General features: G+C 50.6%; 1 protein-coding gene across 1 annotated transcript in view; it reads left to right on the top strand.

The window, feature by feature from the left end:
* Positions 1-2,560: 2,560 nt before the first annotated feature.
* Dlgap3 (DLG associated protein 3) overlaps positions 2,561-17,423 on the top strand; it is a 38,671-nt gene continuing 23,808 nt past the window's right edge. Inside the window, exons 1-3 of the mRNA XM_050153299.1 lie at positions 2,561-3,664; positions 7,541-7,746; positions 8,062-8,134. Of these exons, the coding sequence (XP_050009256.1) occupies positions 2,561-3,664; positions 7,541-7,746; positions 8,062-8,134 (1,383 nt within the window). The remainder of the gene's footprint in view (positions 3,665-7,540; positions 7,747-8,061; positions 8,135-17,423) is intronic.

Here is a 17,423-nt window from a genome sequence, read left to right as displayed (position 1 = left end):
CCCCCTCTCTTCCTCTCTCCTAGTATTTGCCAAACCCTAACCACCTTCTGGAACTTTCCCAGACCACCCCTCAGAATTTGGTATTTGCATTCTTTGTCTACCTTGTACCCACTGTTTTCTGGGAATCATCCCACACCCACCTTTCTCTAACCCATATTATACTTCAAATGCATCTTTCTCCGGGAAGCCTTCCTTGACTGTTATCTTCTGAATCTGGTCTAGCTGTTAATTCAAGCTAGCCTGGCATTTTGTCCTCTCTCTCGGGCACAGCCATTTCCTCATCTACTCAGACAAACACCCACTTAGCACGGGCTCAAGTCAGAGATGGCCGGGGCCTATTTTTCGCCTTGCTGGAGACCGTGGCAGTTGGGGGAGATGGAGGCCGAAGCAAACAATTTCAGTGGAGCATGTTCGCTGCTTCCTTGGGGGTACCCAGAGTGTCATAAAAGCCCAAATGAGAGGCATAACCCAGAATAAAGAGTACAGCAAGTCTCCATGGGAAGGTGAGGCTTCATATGAGTAAGTGTTAGCCGGGAGGAGAGCTTGTGGGAAGATGAGAGGCGATTCAAAGAGGAAGGAACAGCTTGTGCCAGAATATAGGAACCCAATAATTCTGTCCTTTGAGGCTTCAGACCCTTTAAGGACGGGGCCACTCTTAAATGACCTCGGTACACTTCTCATTCAGTCTGCCTTGCAGTAGGCGCTCTACAGATGTCTGTGGAATGCAGCCACCTTTAAGGGCAATGAAAATGCTGTAGCTGAACACCATAGACAGATCACACCGACACCTGCAATTGGAGGTAGTCCAACCTGTGAGTGCATTTGCATACATTTGCATAATGAAGCCAACTTCATTTCCCTGAGGGTCTGAAGCCTCTGCATCATGGGGTATCCAACCAGTCCTGGTTTGGGGGGTTGGGAAAGAAAATTGTCAGGCCAGAGACCTGTCCTGAGGACTCCAGGAGAAGCCTCATTCCTCCTCTAGTGTGACTGCTGCCTTCTTTCTTGTCTGTCAGGAGCCAGTGGTCCTGCGCCTGCTGAAGTTAGGATTCTACCTCGTGGTGGGGATCCTGACGTCAAGGATGGGACACCCCGGATGGTGAGTATTAGGGAATTTGGGAGATGGAGATTTATTCAGAGTCTCAAACCCAAATATTTGATTCGAAGTGACTCAGCCCATTTATTGGCTTTTCCATCTCCCCATGTTGAGCTCCATTTTCTCACGGTAAGTGTGGATAATGTCTACATGACAGGATTTTCTGTCGACATAGAGACAGTGAGGTGTGCACAATGCCCCGTGCATCACTAGTGTTAGGGAACTAGGAGGAGCCGAGCTGCGAGCAGGGTCTGGAAGAAGCCAGAGCAGAGTGGGTGAGGGGTGTGTCGGTGTGGGGAGGAAGGGAGATGGAGTTTTAGGAGGTGCTGCTGTCTGGAGTCTTTGAGGCCGTTCTCTCCTAGTTAGCAGATGGCCCAGGAGCTGGTCTGGGATGGGGGAGGGCTCCGTCTGCCAGATCCTCTGTCCCTGTCCCTCCTGCTGCCACCTCCTCCTGCCCGGAGCTCCTGTCCTGGCAGCTCCTGGAGTCCTGATGGGAGGCAATTCTTGCTGAGAGCTGACCTCTCTTGTCCTGTAGCCTTGGCAAGCCTGGGATGGGGGCCAGAAAGATTGGTTCACAGTGGCTTCTCCACTGGCTCCTGGCCTCACTCACCCACTGTTCCTGGGAGTAAGAACTCCTGGGTTCCAGTCTCAGTCTGGTGGTCACATGTTGTCTAGTCTAACCAGCATTCCTTCTCTGGAGTCTTTCCTGCCTCCACCGTGCCCTCCATGGAGAGGGAGTGTGGCAAAGGGTGATGGGAAGGGGTGGGCTGTGGGGAGTGTCTGGAAGCCAGCAAAGGTAGACAGAATCAACTCAGGTTTTCCTGCCTGTGGAATTCCCAAGGGGTGGGGAGGATGCTGCAGTCAAATGCGGGGAAGTCGATGTGGAGGGGGAGGGGTGTTAGGGAGTGGCATGGAGCTGTGACTTGAAGTTAGTGTCGTCTTCCATCATGGTGCTCTGTCTCCAAGGCCTGACATCGGCAGTAGAGGGTTGTGGGATAGCGTTGGGGCAGAGGGATGGCTGTGGATCAATTTGCTACAGCTTAGCGTGTTAAAAGCCAGTTCACCTAATGATGGGTTTCTTTGACTCTGTTGTATGTCTGCTTGGGTCTCCTTTTGTTTTTGATAATCTAAGGATATTTAAAAGCCCATTTGGCTGAAAGCATTCCCTCTCGTGAATAAGTATTTATCAAATTTGCAGCACTGATGAATGATGGGATTATTTTGCGCCCTTGTCTCTTTGTCTGTTATGACTGTTTTAAGGACTTTTCAGTCCCTGTGTGGAGAGACAGTATAATTAATCACAATAAATTGGTATGCACTACCACCAGGGATGCCACGGTGCCTAGTGAAAGAGGATTTTAGGTGAAGTGGCCTGTTGTTCAGTCCAAATCCTTTTTCTCCCTATTTTCTCAGGAGGTTCCTGGGGCCTGGCCCCCAACAATATGAAGAGCCTTTGCTGAGGCCATGAGGGGTTACCATGGCGACCGAGGCAGCCATCCCCGCCCAGCCCGCTTTGCTGACCAGCAGCATATGGACGTGGGCCCAGCTGCCAGGGCCCCGTACCTGCTGGGCTCCAGGGAGGCCTTCTCCACCGAGCCCCGCTTCTGTGCTCCAAGAGCTGGCCTGGGACACCTTTCTCCAGAAGGGCCCCTGAGCCTGAGTGAGGGCCCATCATCTGTAGGTCCTGAGGGAGGCCCAGGGGGGGTGGGGCCTGGGGGAGGCAGCAGTACCTTCCCCAGGATGTACCCCGGCCAGGGCCCCTTCGACACCTGTGAAGACTGTGTGGGCCACCCACAGGGCAAGGGTGCCACCCGCCTGCCTCCCACACTCCTGGATCAGTTTGAAAAGCAGTTACCAGTTCAACAAGATGGCTTCCACACACTCCCATACCAGCGAGGTCCAGCAGGGCCTGGGCCTGGACCTGGATCTGGCCCTGCCCCTGAGGCTCGCAGCGAGAGTCCTAGCCGCATCCGGCACCTGGTTCACTCTGTGCAGAAGCTCTTTGCCAAGTCCCACTCTCTGGAGGCACCCGGGAAGCGAGACTACAATGGGCCCAAGGCCGAGGGAAGAGGTGGCTCTGGGGGAGACAGCTACCCTGGCCCAGGCTCTGGAGGTCCTCACACCTCTCACCACCACCATCACCACCACCATCACCATCACCACCAGTCCCGGCATGGCAAACGGAGCAAGAGCAAGGACCGCAAGGGGGATGGGCGCCACCAGACCAAGGCCACAGGCTGGTGGAGCTCTGATGACAATTTGGACAGTGACAGTGGCTTTCTGGCGGGTGGGAGGCCCCCTGGAGAGCCTGGGGGTCCCTTCTGCCTGGACGCTCCAGACGGGTCCTACCGGGACTTGAGCTTCAAGGGCCGTTCGGGCGGGTCAGAAGGCCGCTGCCTTGCATGCACTGGCATGTCCATGTCACTGGATGGACAGTCGGTCAAGCGAAGTGCCTGGCATACCATGATGGTCAACCAGGGCCGGGACGGATACCCAGGGGCCGGGCCAGGCAAGGGGCTCCTGGGTCCAGAGACCAAGGCCAAAGCCAGGACTTATCACTATCTGCAGGTGAGGTTTGGTGGGGCGGGGAACCATGTTCTGAGTCCTCACCAGTCTGGTCCACTGGGGAACAGTGAACATGGCGGGGTGGAATCCAGCTGTCCCTGTACTTGGAGGTCTTGAAGGCAGGAGGCTCTGCCTCTCTCATACCTTGGGTCCCCTTTGGGGCTTTACTTTATTCATTTGTACAAAGATGGGACTGCTCTAAGTTGACCATGAATGCCAAGAGCAGGAAGACGTCTTGACCTTCTGATTAGGACAAGATGCGCTGACCTCTGTCTTCTGTTGTTGAAGGCAACGTGAGGTTAAGGCAGCGGATGGGGCAGAATGGCATTACCTAGAGTACTGCCTTGGAGCTTGGCAGCTGGAGAGAAGTTCATCCTGCCCCGAGCCCTTCCCTAGACCTTTTATACTCAAATCCAGTTGGTCCAGTTATTGGAATGTGAAGATGAGATTCCAGAACACGCCTCTCCTGGGAGCTGTCATTCTGGGCTATGGTGTGGTGGGACAGTCCAGGAAATGATGGCGGAGCCTGGAGGCATGCATGTTGGGGGTTTTCCAAGGCTGGTGACACAAAGGAGTGAATCCTGTTGTCCTTACAGGCAGGGCACAGTGGTGGCTGTGGAGTTCTCCCATACAACCTTGTGGTCCCTTTGCCAAGGCTAGGAGCTCTGACCCCTTTTCTGGGGCTTTTGTTTTACCTTCAGCCAAGACATACTGATTTTGTTATTGTTCCTTTCACTTTTGGAGGAAAAATCGGTACAAGTTTTGGCGATCTGGCAAACTTAAGGGTATTTCCAAAGTCCGCATTTCTCCTAGGTTGTTAATCCACATTCGTTCATGATACAGTGATCAGGGTCCCTGCTGCCCGAGAGCTCACAAGTAGCCCAGGGAGCAGATGGTAAGCTGTGTGACAGAAGAGAATCCTGGGTCTTGTGGGAACACAGAGAAGGCTCCTTGCTCACCTGTGGGTGGTGGCTAGGGCCGGCTGGGAGAAGCTTCTGTGCAGAATGGCTCCAGAGCTGAATCTCTGTAAGGAGCTGGAGTTAGTCAAGTGCAGATCGAAGGTGTTCCAGAAAGATCCTCCAGCGTGTCGGAAGGCATGGAGAGGTGAGCTTGCGTGAGCCTTTGGGGTGACGTTGGCCTTGCCTGTCGGTTGTACTCACGTTAGTACCCTCCTGGGGGAATCTCATGGAAGCCCAAGAGAGCAGACTGGACCATAGGAAAAACAGGACTAGACATCTGGGATCTGAGCTGTGTGGGTCAGCTTCAGACTGCTCCCTCCTGGGTGGCAGGTGCCCCTCCTCCCCCGGCACCAGACCTGGCTACCGTTTTTTGCTGCTCCCTGCCGCTGCTCCGGGGTTGTCCTGACCTCCCTGGGGGCTTCCTTTTTAACATGCTCCTCACAGTGTCCTGCGGAGGAGCAAGGAGCTCCGCAGTGGCCGGAGTGGGAGCGCTGCAGTGTGGCGGTGCGCGCCCTGGCTGTCCCATTCGCTGGCCTCCCGCCACTCCTCTCTGTAGAGGATGGGGGCGGGGATGGCACTCAGAGCCTGGGGTTCCAGAGCATCCTAACAGGATGGGGCTCGGGTGGGGGCTTGAGCCCATTTGTGGGTGAACTGAAGGCTGCGTGGACCTTTCCAAAACAGCCTATGCTTTCCTGGCACAGAAGTGGGGGATGGGGGAGGTGGCTCTCTGACTGTGAGACCTGACCTGGTGTCTTCACTGGGATAGTACCTCCTCTTTTTTTCTTTTTTCTTTTTAAGATAGGGTCTCATGTATCCCAGGGTGGCCTCCAACTGACTGTCTAGCCCGAGTTGTCTCCATCTGCCTCCACCTACAGTGAGCAGTAATACATTGCCACACCCAGCTTCCTGCCCCTTTAACAGAGCCCGGTTTCTCTCACTGGATACTCTGAGTCTTTTCTGGATCCCCGCTTCCCCCTCAGAGCTTCATTCATTTCTTTTCTGCTCCCATCTTCCTTCTGATGGAGCTCTGGCCGCTCAGTGAGCCATGAGCCATGAGTATCACCCTGCACCTTCAGCCTTCCCGTGAGTCCCCCCTCGCTCAGCCTTGCTCCTCTTGGAGCCTCCAGACCCGCCCTGTTTAACCGCTTCCGTCTACCCTATGCTTTATGTCCCTGCTGCCTCCCCAGCCGTCTCTCCTTATATCTCATCTTCACAGCCTAGGTCACCATCATGGACTCCAACCCATGCCGGGTTGGTCCCTCCCTCCTCCACCAGGGCTCCTCAGCCCCTTCACCCCTCTGCTGCCCCTGTTGTTAGAGACGTTCTTGACTGGCTCTCTTGAAAATGCACCCACAGCTGCTTTTATCCTGAGACATTTCTCCAGACCCTCGCCCCCTACCACGTCCTGTCATCCCTGTCTACAGTCCGTGGAGTGTAGATTTCTCTCCTCGCTTCCCTTCAGTTTCCAGCGCAGTCAGATTTCCACACCCTGCCCTTGAAAGTGCCCTGGGCCGCGGTCACCAGTGGTCTTTGGACCGCAGCGCCCAACAGTGCCTTCAATGCCTATAATAATAGCCACCATTTACTGAGTGGTTCCCGTGTGCTGGGCGTTCTCTGTTGCTTGTTTATCCTTCCCACCAACCGTTCTGATGCAGGTATAATTACTTTTCCCAATTTACCGACCGGGAAACTGATACTTGGCGCTTATAATTAGCTTAGCTCAAGTTCACCTAGCTAGCAAGCGCCAGGGCAAGCCTTTGCACCGGGTCTCCTAACTCCAGAGCACAAGTTACTCACCTCGGAGAGCACTGTGGCATTTGACACAATTGACTCCTTTTCTTCCCGAAATGTCTCGTTTCTGTGACATGGCATTCTCCTGACTCCCTCCTACCCCTCTGCCCACTCCTTCTCGGGTGATGTCACGGTCCCCCTTTCTTTTCTTTGCAGTCCTTTTTAAAATGCCAGTGGGTCTATCCGCAGCCCCCCCCCTACCCCCAAGGGGTCTCCTTTACTCCTGGGCATCTGGCTGCCACCCTTGCTCTCTGCGTGTCTGCCTCTAGCCCACCTCCCCCCAGCAAACCCCAAGACTAAGCATAACAAGCACCTCAGTTCTAGGCCAGACTCAGGGTACTCAACACTGAACCCGTCACCCCTTTGTCCCAAATGAGTTCTGCGGCTCAGAGGAGGACAGTACCCCCACGCCCAGGTCCTTAGCCGGCACCCTTCTCAGCCATCGTGGGCTCCTCTCGGCTCCTCTTCCTTCCCCCGCTAATCAGGCTCACTGATGCTCTCGCCACCTCTACAGCGCCCTCCTCTCCTCCTCTCCCCCTTATTCTCATTGTCTTCATTTAGGCCGCATCATCCCTTGCCTGCATAACAGCCTCAGCCGCCTAATTAGCTTCCCTCCTGCCACTTGAGCTTCTGCCTGGGCCCTGACCTCCTGACCATGTAGCCTCGGTCTAGACCGCGGAAAGTGCCTAGACTCCCCCTGCCTAATACCCTCTGTAGTTCCCGGAGGGCTGGGAGAGAGTCAGAGGATAGGGAGCAGAAACATGTTAACAGGATGAAGAGGAGAGGCGAAAGGTGACCTAGGTCAGGTGATGCTGGACATAGGGGGAGATGATTGACAGGTCACTCAGGCCTCCGGGCTTCGACGTCTTGGCATCCGATCTGTCACTCATAGGCTCTTTAGCTGACCTTCTGCTGAGTGGCTAAAAGGTCTCTGGAGGATGACGTGACAACTCCCACAAGGGAGAGGAACACCCTAAGACATCCCATCTAGGTCCTTCGTGATACTCTCCAGTGTAACTTGTTCCCCCAGCAGGACGGAGCGCCTCTTGCTGGCGGTGGGAGGAAGAACACCCTCTCCTCTGAGCTGGAGGATGACTTGTCTGAGAGGTAGAGGCCCTTGTCCTTTCAGGTGCCGCAAGATGACTGGGGGGGTTACCCCACGGGTGGCAAGGATGGGGAGATCCCCTGTCGCAGGATGCGGAGCGGCAGCTATATCAAAGCCATGGGGGATGAGGAGAGCGGAGACTCAGACGGTAGCCCCAAGACATCTCCCAAAGCACTCGCCCGACGCTTTGCCTCCCGCCGCTCTTCCAGCGTGGACACAGCCAGGATCAAGTAAGGACGGTGGGGGCGGGGGTGTTGGAGATGATTCTGAGTTCCTGCGGGAACTGTATGTCGTGGGTTTTGCATGGGTAGCCCTGCTTAGGGTTCAACAGACCAGCTTGCTCTGCTCCATATGGGGGTGGAGTCCGTCTCTGTCTTAGTGTTTCTGTTGGGGGGGGGGAAGAGACCTTTTACCCTAAGTCTCCTGGGGAGTCTTTTTGTTGGGGGGGTTGTTAAGAGGTACAGAACCTAGTCAGAGGCTCTAATATTATCACACCCCTCTCCCCAGCACACTCCCATTCTGACTCTGGCATCTGCTCTTTGCAGCTGCTGTGTCCCACCCCGGATCCATCCCCGGAGTTCCATCCCTGGCTACAGCCGTTCCCTCACCACTGGACAGGTAGGGGGTAGCCCTGTCTATTCAGAGGGAAGGGTAAGAAAGGGAAGTCAGCTCTGTGTTCTGTCTACACTGCGATGTCAGTCTGTCCTTGGAAGGAAAGCAAGCCTGGTTCTAGGGAAACCTTGAAACTGCCTATGACTTTGAGAGCTTCTTGGGGATCCCCAAGAACCCACCAAGTGTGGTCAAAGTGGTGAGTGTGCGGGAAAGGACAGCATCATTTCTCTGGCTCTCGGGCCCTCTTCAGGCCTGACAGCACCAGACTCATAAGTGAAAGGTACAGACAAGACAGGGGCAGAGCTGAAGTCTCCCAGGCTGTCTGGGTCTAAGTTCTGCCGCCACGACCTCCATTCCCTTGGACTACCTTCCCTTTCAACGCCTCTGTTTCTGGTCTTTGGGATGGTAAGAGCAAACTAGAAATACTGGCACACGCTTGTAATCCCAGCACTCTTGTAATCTTGGATCGTGAGTTCAAGGCCAACCCTGGCTACTAGTAAGACTCTAATCTCAAACAAAACCAAAGGACAAAGGACGGTGTTAGTATAAGATAACTCTCAGGGGATTTGTGGAAATTCAGCAGAAAACATCATTCAAATGTGAAGTACTGGCTCCAAACTGATGTTTTATAAAACTGAGTTCCCAGGCTGGCGATGTTGCTCAGTTATCAAAGGGCTTGCCTAGCATGCACCAAGTCCTGGGTTCGATCCCCGTGCTGCATAAAACTGCGTGTGGTGGCCCATGCCTGTCTCCGCAGACAGATCGATAGTTTAAGGTCATCCTCAGTTACCCAGTGAGTTGGAGGCCATTCTGGGGTCCAGGAAACTCTCTCTCAAAAAGAATAAAGTGGTTTCTATAAAGCGTGGGCCTTCTTTTTCATGAAATGGAGGCCGTGGTAGCTGATATTTGAATGTAGGGGATAGGGTTGAATGGAGGCTGTACTACTTACCAGCCGAGTGACCTGGGGCAAGTTACATGACTTTTGAGCCCCTTCCTTCCCTCTTTCAAAATAGGCATCATAATAGCGCTCTTGGCACATAGCCAGTGCTCAGTAAAGGTTAGCTATTTTTACTGTTTGCTGGGGGGGGGGGGTGTGGAGAGAGAAATGCAAAAAGCCATGCAGAAGACCGTCCATCGGCTCCTATTGTGAGCCTCGGCAGCCTCTCAGAACCCCTTCCTTTGTTCCGTTTCCTCAGTCGGATTCCGATTTGGCACAGCTGTCTCTCTGCATCAAGCCAGCCTCTGCTCCCAGTGCACTAGTTAATACCCAGTCTTCGTGTTCCTTGACGATCAGTGACATCTAACATAGTCCACGACCCTTCTTCCTGGGACACTTTTCTCTGGTGGCTTTTTGGGTGCCACGCCCCCTTCCCCTCCCCCTGACGAAGGCTAATTCTCAATCTGCGTCTCAGGATGTCACCACTGGAGTTTTCTGGGGCTCTGTCCCTGCTCCGCTTTCAGCGCCCAGTCTGTAGGTGACCTCATCCAGGCTTGTAGCTTTGAGTATTACTGAGAGCCTGTTGACTCCCAGATGCATAGCTCCAGAAGCCTCCCTGAGAGACCAGGCGTGTGCATGGAACCGTGTACTGGAACACTCTTGGATGGCTGCTACAGACACCCCCAGTTCTCCTCCTCCTCAGAGCTATGCTCCATCCACTGTCATCTCCTTTTCAGATAATGGCAGGCTTGTTTTTCTAGGACTTTATGGTCTGAAAGTCTGAAGTCAGTCTTTTTTGGTCTTTCTTTCCTCTCTCCCTCCTTCCCTTCCTTCTTCCTTCCCTCCCTCCCTATTTCCCTCTATTCCTTCCTTCCAGAGCTGTGATTGAACTCAGAGCCTTTCTCTTGTTGAGCACACATGCCATCACAGGGTTATACCCGCAATCCATGGAGTCAGACTGTTCTCTCTGTTACATATGCTGTCTCCTTCGGTCCTTCAGCCAATCCTGTTCACGGTATTTCTGGCCCCATCCACCCTGTACCAACTTCACTGCAAGTCGTCCCCCGTCCCTCCCTCTCCCCCTCGTCTTGGTCAGGGCTGTCGCACTGCCTTCTTGTTGGTCTTGACTCCAGCTCATTCTCTGTCAGTGTAGCCAGAATAATTATTTAAAAATATAACGACAGCTATTTACCTTCCCACTCAGAGCCCTCGCCTTGCTCAGAGTAGCCGCCCGGGGCTTTAGTGCAGCTTACAGAGCCCTGTATGAGCCGGCTGGTGTTAACTCCTGTCCATCTTCCAGCACGCTCCCTTCCCTTCCTCCACCACACTACCCCCCCGCCTGCTCCCCAGACACGGGTGTTCGATGCCAGCCTTGGGACTTAAGCCTTTGTTCCTGCCTAGATGTCTTCCTTCCCAGACGATCCTAGGAAACCTTTCTTTACTTTCTTTTATTCAGATCTCCAACTGTTCTGAAATTTGAATCTAAACCTTCCAAACATTTCCTATTCCTCGCCTTCCTCCTCCCCTCTCTCTTCCTCCCACTTTACATTATCTAACAGTGTATATACTTGGCATGTTTCTCCTGGAGGTGTGACTTCGAGCCTTTGCTTTACAGAAGAGGAGGGAGAGGCTTAAAGCACCAGAGATGCTGCCCTCTTATCTCTAATGATGCTTTTCCTCCTGGGTGGCTTTTTCTCTTTAGTATTTGCCTTGCACATCCCTTTCCGTCTTTGGCTTTAAAGCGTTTTCTCCCATATGTTTCAGGTAGGTCTTTTTAAATAGATTTGCTCTTACATCCATTCGGTAATTGCCTGAGAGTTTTGTACATTTATATTTATTGTGATTGCTGATAGGCTTGCATTTATTTCTATCATCTTACTTTGAGAGCCTTCCATTTATTCTGCTGGGGTATGGGAGTGCATGCTGGGGCGCATGTGTGGAGGTCAGATGACATGGAGGAAGAACTGGTTCTTTCACCATGTGGATCCCAGAGATTAAACTTTCGTTGTCAGGCTTGGTGGCAAGCACCGTCACCAGCTGAGCCATCTTGTCTCGTTCTCTCCAGCTTTATATGATGCTTTTCTTCTTTTCCTTATGTCTGTCTGTTGGTCTGTCTTTCATTTGTGTTATGATAGGTTCTCACTATGTAACACAGGCTGGCTTATCATTGCTGTGTAGCCCAGGCTGGCTTTGAACTTGTGACCATCCTCCTGCCTCAGCCTCGTGAGCACTGATGACAGGTTTATGTCAGCACACCTAGCAGAAGTTGGCGCTTTTCTGTTCCTTTGCTGCTGTCTTTGGATTGATTGAGTTTGCTTTATTCTTCTCTCTGCAAAATCCCACGCTGGTTTGACAGTTACATATTCCGTTTTATTCTTTATGGTTACTCCTGTAATTTTAATGTGCAGACTTGACTTAGTCTGAAGCCGACAAGGTTTGCTACTCTCTCTCTGAATAATGCAGAGTCCTGAGGGGACTTTAATTTTGATGACCTCGTCCTTTTCTTTTTTAAGCAATAGAAATTCATTTGGGGACAGGAGAGTGGTTCTAGCTCTGTGACGGAATACCGGCCCAGCATAAATGAGGCCCCGGGTTCTCTCCCCAATGCCCACATGAAAACATTATTTTCCTGAAATTCTAGATGCTGAAAGCGTAGTGTTAATAGGTCAGCTGCGGTGCTTTCCTCTGTTGAGGGACTTGGGTTTTCATCTTGGTTAAAGAAAAGGCATTTTAGTGAGTTGTCGTCATTCTCTTTACATGTATTCACTTACTATTTGTTTGTTGTGTGTCTTTACCTGCGTGTGCACTACGGCACACACGTGGAGGCCAGAGGATAGCTTGGGAGAGTCTGTTCTCTCTTTCCACTATGTGGGTGCTGAGGTCATCAGACTTGGTGGTGGCAATCACCTTTACCTGCTGGGCCACCTCACAGTGTGCACACTCAATCTCAATCTCTCTCTCTCTCTCTCTCTCTCTCTGTCTCTGTCTCTCTCTCTCTCTCTCTTTCAGTACCAGGGCCTTACACGTGCTGGAGCGTGCTGTACTGTTGAGTTATAGCCCCAGAATTCTTTTGTTTTTACTTTTTAGATTATATATATATATATATATGTATATGTATATATATATATATATATATATATTTTTTTTTTTTTCGAGACAGGGTTTCTCTGTAACTTTGGTGCCTGTCCCGGAACTAGCTCTTGTAGACCAGGCTGGCCTCGAGCTCCTAGAGATCCCCCTGCCTCTGCCTCCCTAGTACTGGGATTAAAGGCGTGTACCACCACCGCCCGGCTTGCTTTAGATTATATTTTTATTTTAGTGTGATGTGTATGTGTCCCTGTCTTTCCGTGTGTGCATGTGGAGGTCAGAGGACAATTTACGGGAGTCAGTTCTTTCCAGAGACTGAACTCAAGTCCTTCACCTGCTGAGCCATTGTCAGCCCCCCAGATCTTTTAACTTTTTTTTTTAATAAATGATTTTTTTTTTGTCATTGTTGTTGCTTGTTGTTTTGAGACCGGGTTTCTCTGTGAAATCCTGGATGTCCTAGAACTAGCTTTATAGACCATTCTGGCTTTGCACTCACAGAAATCTGCCTGCCTCTGCCTCCTGTCTTTCTAAGTAGGTCTTGAAGTTCCTATCCTCCTCCCTCAGCCTCTCGAGCAGTGGTATCACAGTCCTGCACCACCAGGCCCTGATAAATCACATTAAATTTAATGGAGATATATTTTACGAAATTTTCTATTTTTTTTCAGAAAATTTGTTTTAATATTAAGTGGAATCTTTGCTTAATCCAAGATCACAGCAAAATTAATGTCTCCTGCATTCTATTGTAGGTATATGGTCCATTTTGAGGGTGTTTGTTGGGGGAGGGCATGTGACATTTGATTTTCACCTTTCGAGGAGCCGCATGAGGGTCTCAAATAGCTCAGGCTGGTTTCAAATTCACTTTGTAGCTGAGGATGATCTTGAACTTCTGATCCTCCTGCTTCTGCCTCTTGAGCGCTGGGTGACAGATCTGTAGGGTTGGTTTTATGCAGTCCTGTGGATCAAGCCCTGGGTTTCATGCATGTTAGGAAGGCACTCTGCTGACTGAGCGGACTCCTGGGCCTTGGTTGTTTTTACACTATTACTCCTAAGGTGTATATGCTCCTGTCGCCTGCCCTTTTCCGTGCCATTCTCGCTTCCTAGATGAAGTCCTTCCTCCGAAAGTGTGTTCTTTAGTTATTCCAGGGACTGTTGGTAGAAAGCTCTGGCTGGTTGATGTAATTTAGCCTATTTAGGGGCATCCATGCTCACTGTTGCCCTGTGCGTCTCTGAGGCTTTGCTCATTCTATTCCGTAGTGTCTTCCTCTCTACTCTTTGGATTGGACAATCTGTTGTTTTTGTCTTCAGGTGTGCCGACCGTGTCCTATATTAAACCTCTCAATGGAATTCTTCATTTCAGTTATTGAACTTTTCAGCTCTTGAATGCATATTTTTTTTTCTTTTCTTAATTTGTGTGTGCGATTTTAATTTTCTTAATGTGTGTGTGTGTGATGTATATGTGTATGTATGGTGTGTACTTTGGTGTACACACATGTCACAGTGCACATGTGCAGGTCAGAGGGAAGCTTTTATGGAGTTGGTTCTCTCCTTTCACCTTGATGTGGGTTCCAGGGTGGGAAGGTAGGTAGCAGGCAGGCTTGCCTGACAAGCGCCTTCACCTCCTGAGCCGTCTCACTGGCTCCCCCATTTGTTTCTTCTTTTAAGACAAGTTAGTAATAACAAGGGCCCAGAGAGATGGCTCGGCACTTAATGGAGCAATTGCTCCTGCAGAGGACCCAAGTTTGGTTCTTAGGTCTCTCATCATACTGTAATTATAGTGCCCCAGGGAACCCAGTGCTTTCTGCTGGCCTCTGACGACACCTGAATGCACATATACGCATAATTTAAAAATAATCATCATAATAATTTAAAAAAAAATCTAGGTTGGATATAATGGTGCATGCCTACAGTTCTGGAAAGCCGACACAGGATAATGTTGCGTTCAGCGTCAACCTGGGCTACATAGTGAGTGTAAGGCTAGCCTGGGTACTCCCAGGAGACCCTGACTAAGCTCCTCCTCCTCCTTCCCCTTTGTTTATTGTGACTTCTATCCGTGAAATCGTCCTTGTCATGCTCGCCTCTCAGTCTTTAAACATGGCTTCCTGTAGCTCTTAGAATACGATTATTATAATAACTTCTTTGTAGTTTGGGTGCGATAAGCCCAACATTTTGAGACCGTTTATGCTCTCTTTATTTGTGTGACATAATATTTTGTTGAATACCGAGCGTTTTAGGTAATATGGTGCGACAATTCTGGGCTCTTATTTTTGCTTCCCAAAGATTGCTGCTGCTTTGTTTATTTGTGTTAATTCCTGGAGTAAACCTGTGAAGTCTGCTTCTCCTGCAGCACGCAGCCTCTGATGTCTTCGCCTTTTTTTTTTTTTTTTTTGCTTTTGCTTTTTAAGTCTTGTTTCCTAGAGATGGCTCCAGTGTCTACTGCATAGCCTCGTTTTGGCCAAACATTGGGTAGAAGTTGTCCTCAAAATCCTTGAGCCAGTGAGGTTTCCTCTTTCAGCCTGTGTTTGTTTTTAAGCCTTTTCTGGCTTTCATTCATTACCAGGGGCTCTTGTGTTTCCTGCACGTGTGCACACGTTCCACTGCTGAGGGACATGGCGGGGACGGTGTACAGGTTCTCTGCTGAATTCCCAGAATTCTCCTTAAGAGATCAGACCAGGACCAGTGAGATGCCTCAAACGGTGCTTGAAGTGCAAGCTTAGAGACTGGAGTAAAACCCCCAGAGCCCACATAAAGATGGAAAAAGAAAACCGAGGGCACGGTTGTCCTCTGATCCCCACACCCGTGCCACAGCACAAATGTGCATACACATTATGTACATACAACACCAATAGAAAAAATTTAAACATAGCAGTCTGTTGCTAGCCCCAGAGCCTAGCATTGCTGCTGGCCTTTCTGCTCTACACACTGTTCCTGATACTGCTCAGTTCAGGGGCCTCTGGCCGTGGGAACACAACAGCTGTTTTGATCGCCTGTAGCACAGTGTCTGGAGTGCTGGGGCCTTGGGGCATGGGCACAGGACCGGAGTCCTGCCTTCTCACCCAAAGCTTGGTGATTTTCACGACACGTACATACCCTCTTGTGTGCCTTTGGTCTGTCCTCAGAGTGACAAAACAGTTGTTTCTGACAGCTATGTCCATCTTTAGAGCTGTCTGGGGAGGAGGATTTATTGTTCTCATTCTTCTTGGTCTGAAGTCATGAGGAAGTATAGGGAACTCCTAGTCAGTGTCGTCTCTTAAAACATTGCCTTCCCCACCCGTCCCCGTGTCTCCATCTGGAGCTCCCATTAGTTGTGTCCGGGGCTTTCCCTCCATGGGTCTCAACCTTTCATTCACGTTCCCTCCCTCTGCTTGGTATTATCTCTTTATTCAAATGTCCTCTATTGTTAACTTATAGATTGTGCTTTAAATTTCACTGAGATTGTTTTGTTTTGGTTTTTCAAGACAGGGTTTCTCTGTAGCATTGGAGTCTGTTCAGGAACTAGCTCTTGTAGACCAGGCTGGCCTGGAACTCACAGAGATCCACCTGCCTCTGCCTCCCGAGAGCTGGGATTAAAGGTGTATGCTACCACCACCTGGCTCACTGAGTTTTTTTTTTTTAAAGAAATTTCTTGGAGTTCTTTTCAAATCTTTATTATGAACTCCCCCAGTTTTTTGTTCTTGCTTATATTTTTTTTAACTTTGCAGGGGTTTTGTTATTGTTTATTTGCTTTTCATATGACAGGTTCTCATGTAGCTCAGGCTGGTACAGAAAGGAACCGTAGTGGAGCATGACCTTGAACTCTTGATCCTCTGGCCTCCACCTCTGAGATGCTTGGACTACAAGCATTCACCACCATGCGTACCCAGTTTTATCATTTAAATTAGAAACCTGTAAATATAGTTTAATACTGGGTACAGTGTGTGCCCTGAAGGGTTCTATCAGAGATATCGCACATGTAGACAAAGTTACCTCGTCTTCACTGTGGCTTCTTCTTGGTAAGGCCAGAGCAGCTTCTGTGAGGCCTGATCTCCTGGGATACATTCTGTGGCTGTTTCTGTTTGAATAGTCCTGATCTAAGAGTGCCCAGTGTTCATTTTTAATCTGGGCCATGCAAGCCCATGCACACGCGGTCCTGAGTCTACGGGAAGACCGGTTTGTGTGCACAGCTTCTTAGAGGACTTGCCTCCTTTCCCTTCCCTGGTGTCTCAGCTGCAGACTGGCTTCCCTGTCGCGGGCCTCTGGTGATGACTGATAGCAATTTTTTCCCCTCGTCTGCATTATCATCAAAGGTTTATGAAGGTTCTCATTTCTGCTTCTCATTTGGGCTTCACACGGGCCCCAAGTCTCACTCCGGCACCAGAGTGGGTGTTAAAACTTAGACCTCTGTGCTGAGACCGGTAGCCCCTGCCCCCAGCCTTCCGCCTCCACCAGGCTGTTTGCAGCATTGGCACACACAGTTCATATTCTGATTTTCCAGGCTCCTCTTTGCATTCGTCCCCTGGGGACTGATCTCGCTTTCTTGTGAGCTCAGCTATGCATATAAAACAACGCTATGTTTCACCCAGTGTCGCGAACCGCTTTGAAGTGGAGGCCTTTCCCAAGGTGAGCCGAAGCGAGTAACCTCCTTCAGGTGTCCAGGATATTGCCTGGCCCCCAGCTGGCCCCACCAACTCCAGCACGCTCAATTTCCAATTAGATCCAGCCCGAGTATTTTCTTCTCTGTGTCTCGCATGCTTAGAAACAGCTGGTGAGGCTGACTCAGGCTGAAGTCAGACTCAGGATCTCATTCCCCAAGAGGACTCCTTTAGCTCTCCTGCAAGTGGGTTCTGGGAGAAGTCGGGTGCAAGTCCATGTAGGGGTAACAGCAGTATTCACAGAGAATGTTATCATTTCATAATCATAATTGGTATAGGTCAGCTCGTGTACCGTGTTCCTCGGAGTCTAGATGTGCCTGTGGTTTCCTTGTCTTTGTTGGGACCGAGTCACCTCTTGGCCAGTCCTATTGGAAGATGGGAACTGCTTGTTCTACCTCTGTTTTGGGTGGAGTTCACTCAGAGTATATTTATCAGTGGGTGGGACTTGAAGGGCCTTGCAACCCCTGGGACAGAGAAGCCTCTCATTCTGAGTGGTCTTATCAATATGACCCAAGACACTCTTGCTTCTGCTCATAATAGTGGCCAGTGTTTATTGAGCATCTACTGTGTGCCTGGTGCTTTACACAGAAGCGGATTGGAGGTAAATGCAGGGCATTGGAGTTTCAGAGATTCCTTCCATCTT

Source organism: Alexandromys fortis, unplaced genomic scaffold (assembly GCF_014885135.2).
Source record: "Alexandromys fortis isolate MF-2015 unplaced genomic scaffold, M_Fortis_MF-2015_v1.1 scaffold_26, whole genome shotgun sequence".
In the NCBI taxonomy this organism is placed as follows: domain Eukaryota; kingdom Metazoa; phylum Chordata; class Mammalia; order Rodentia; family Cricetidae; genus Alexandromys; species Alexandromys fortis.
Note: the sequence above shows the minus strand (reverse complement) of the source record. Positions and strands in the feature narration are given on the sequence as shown.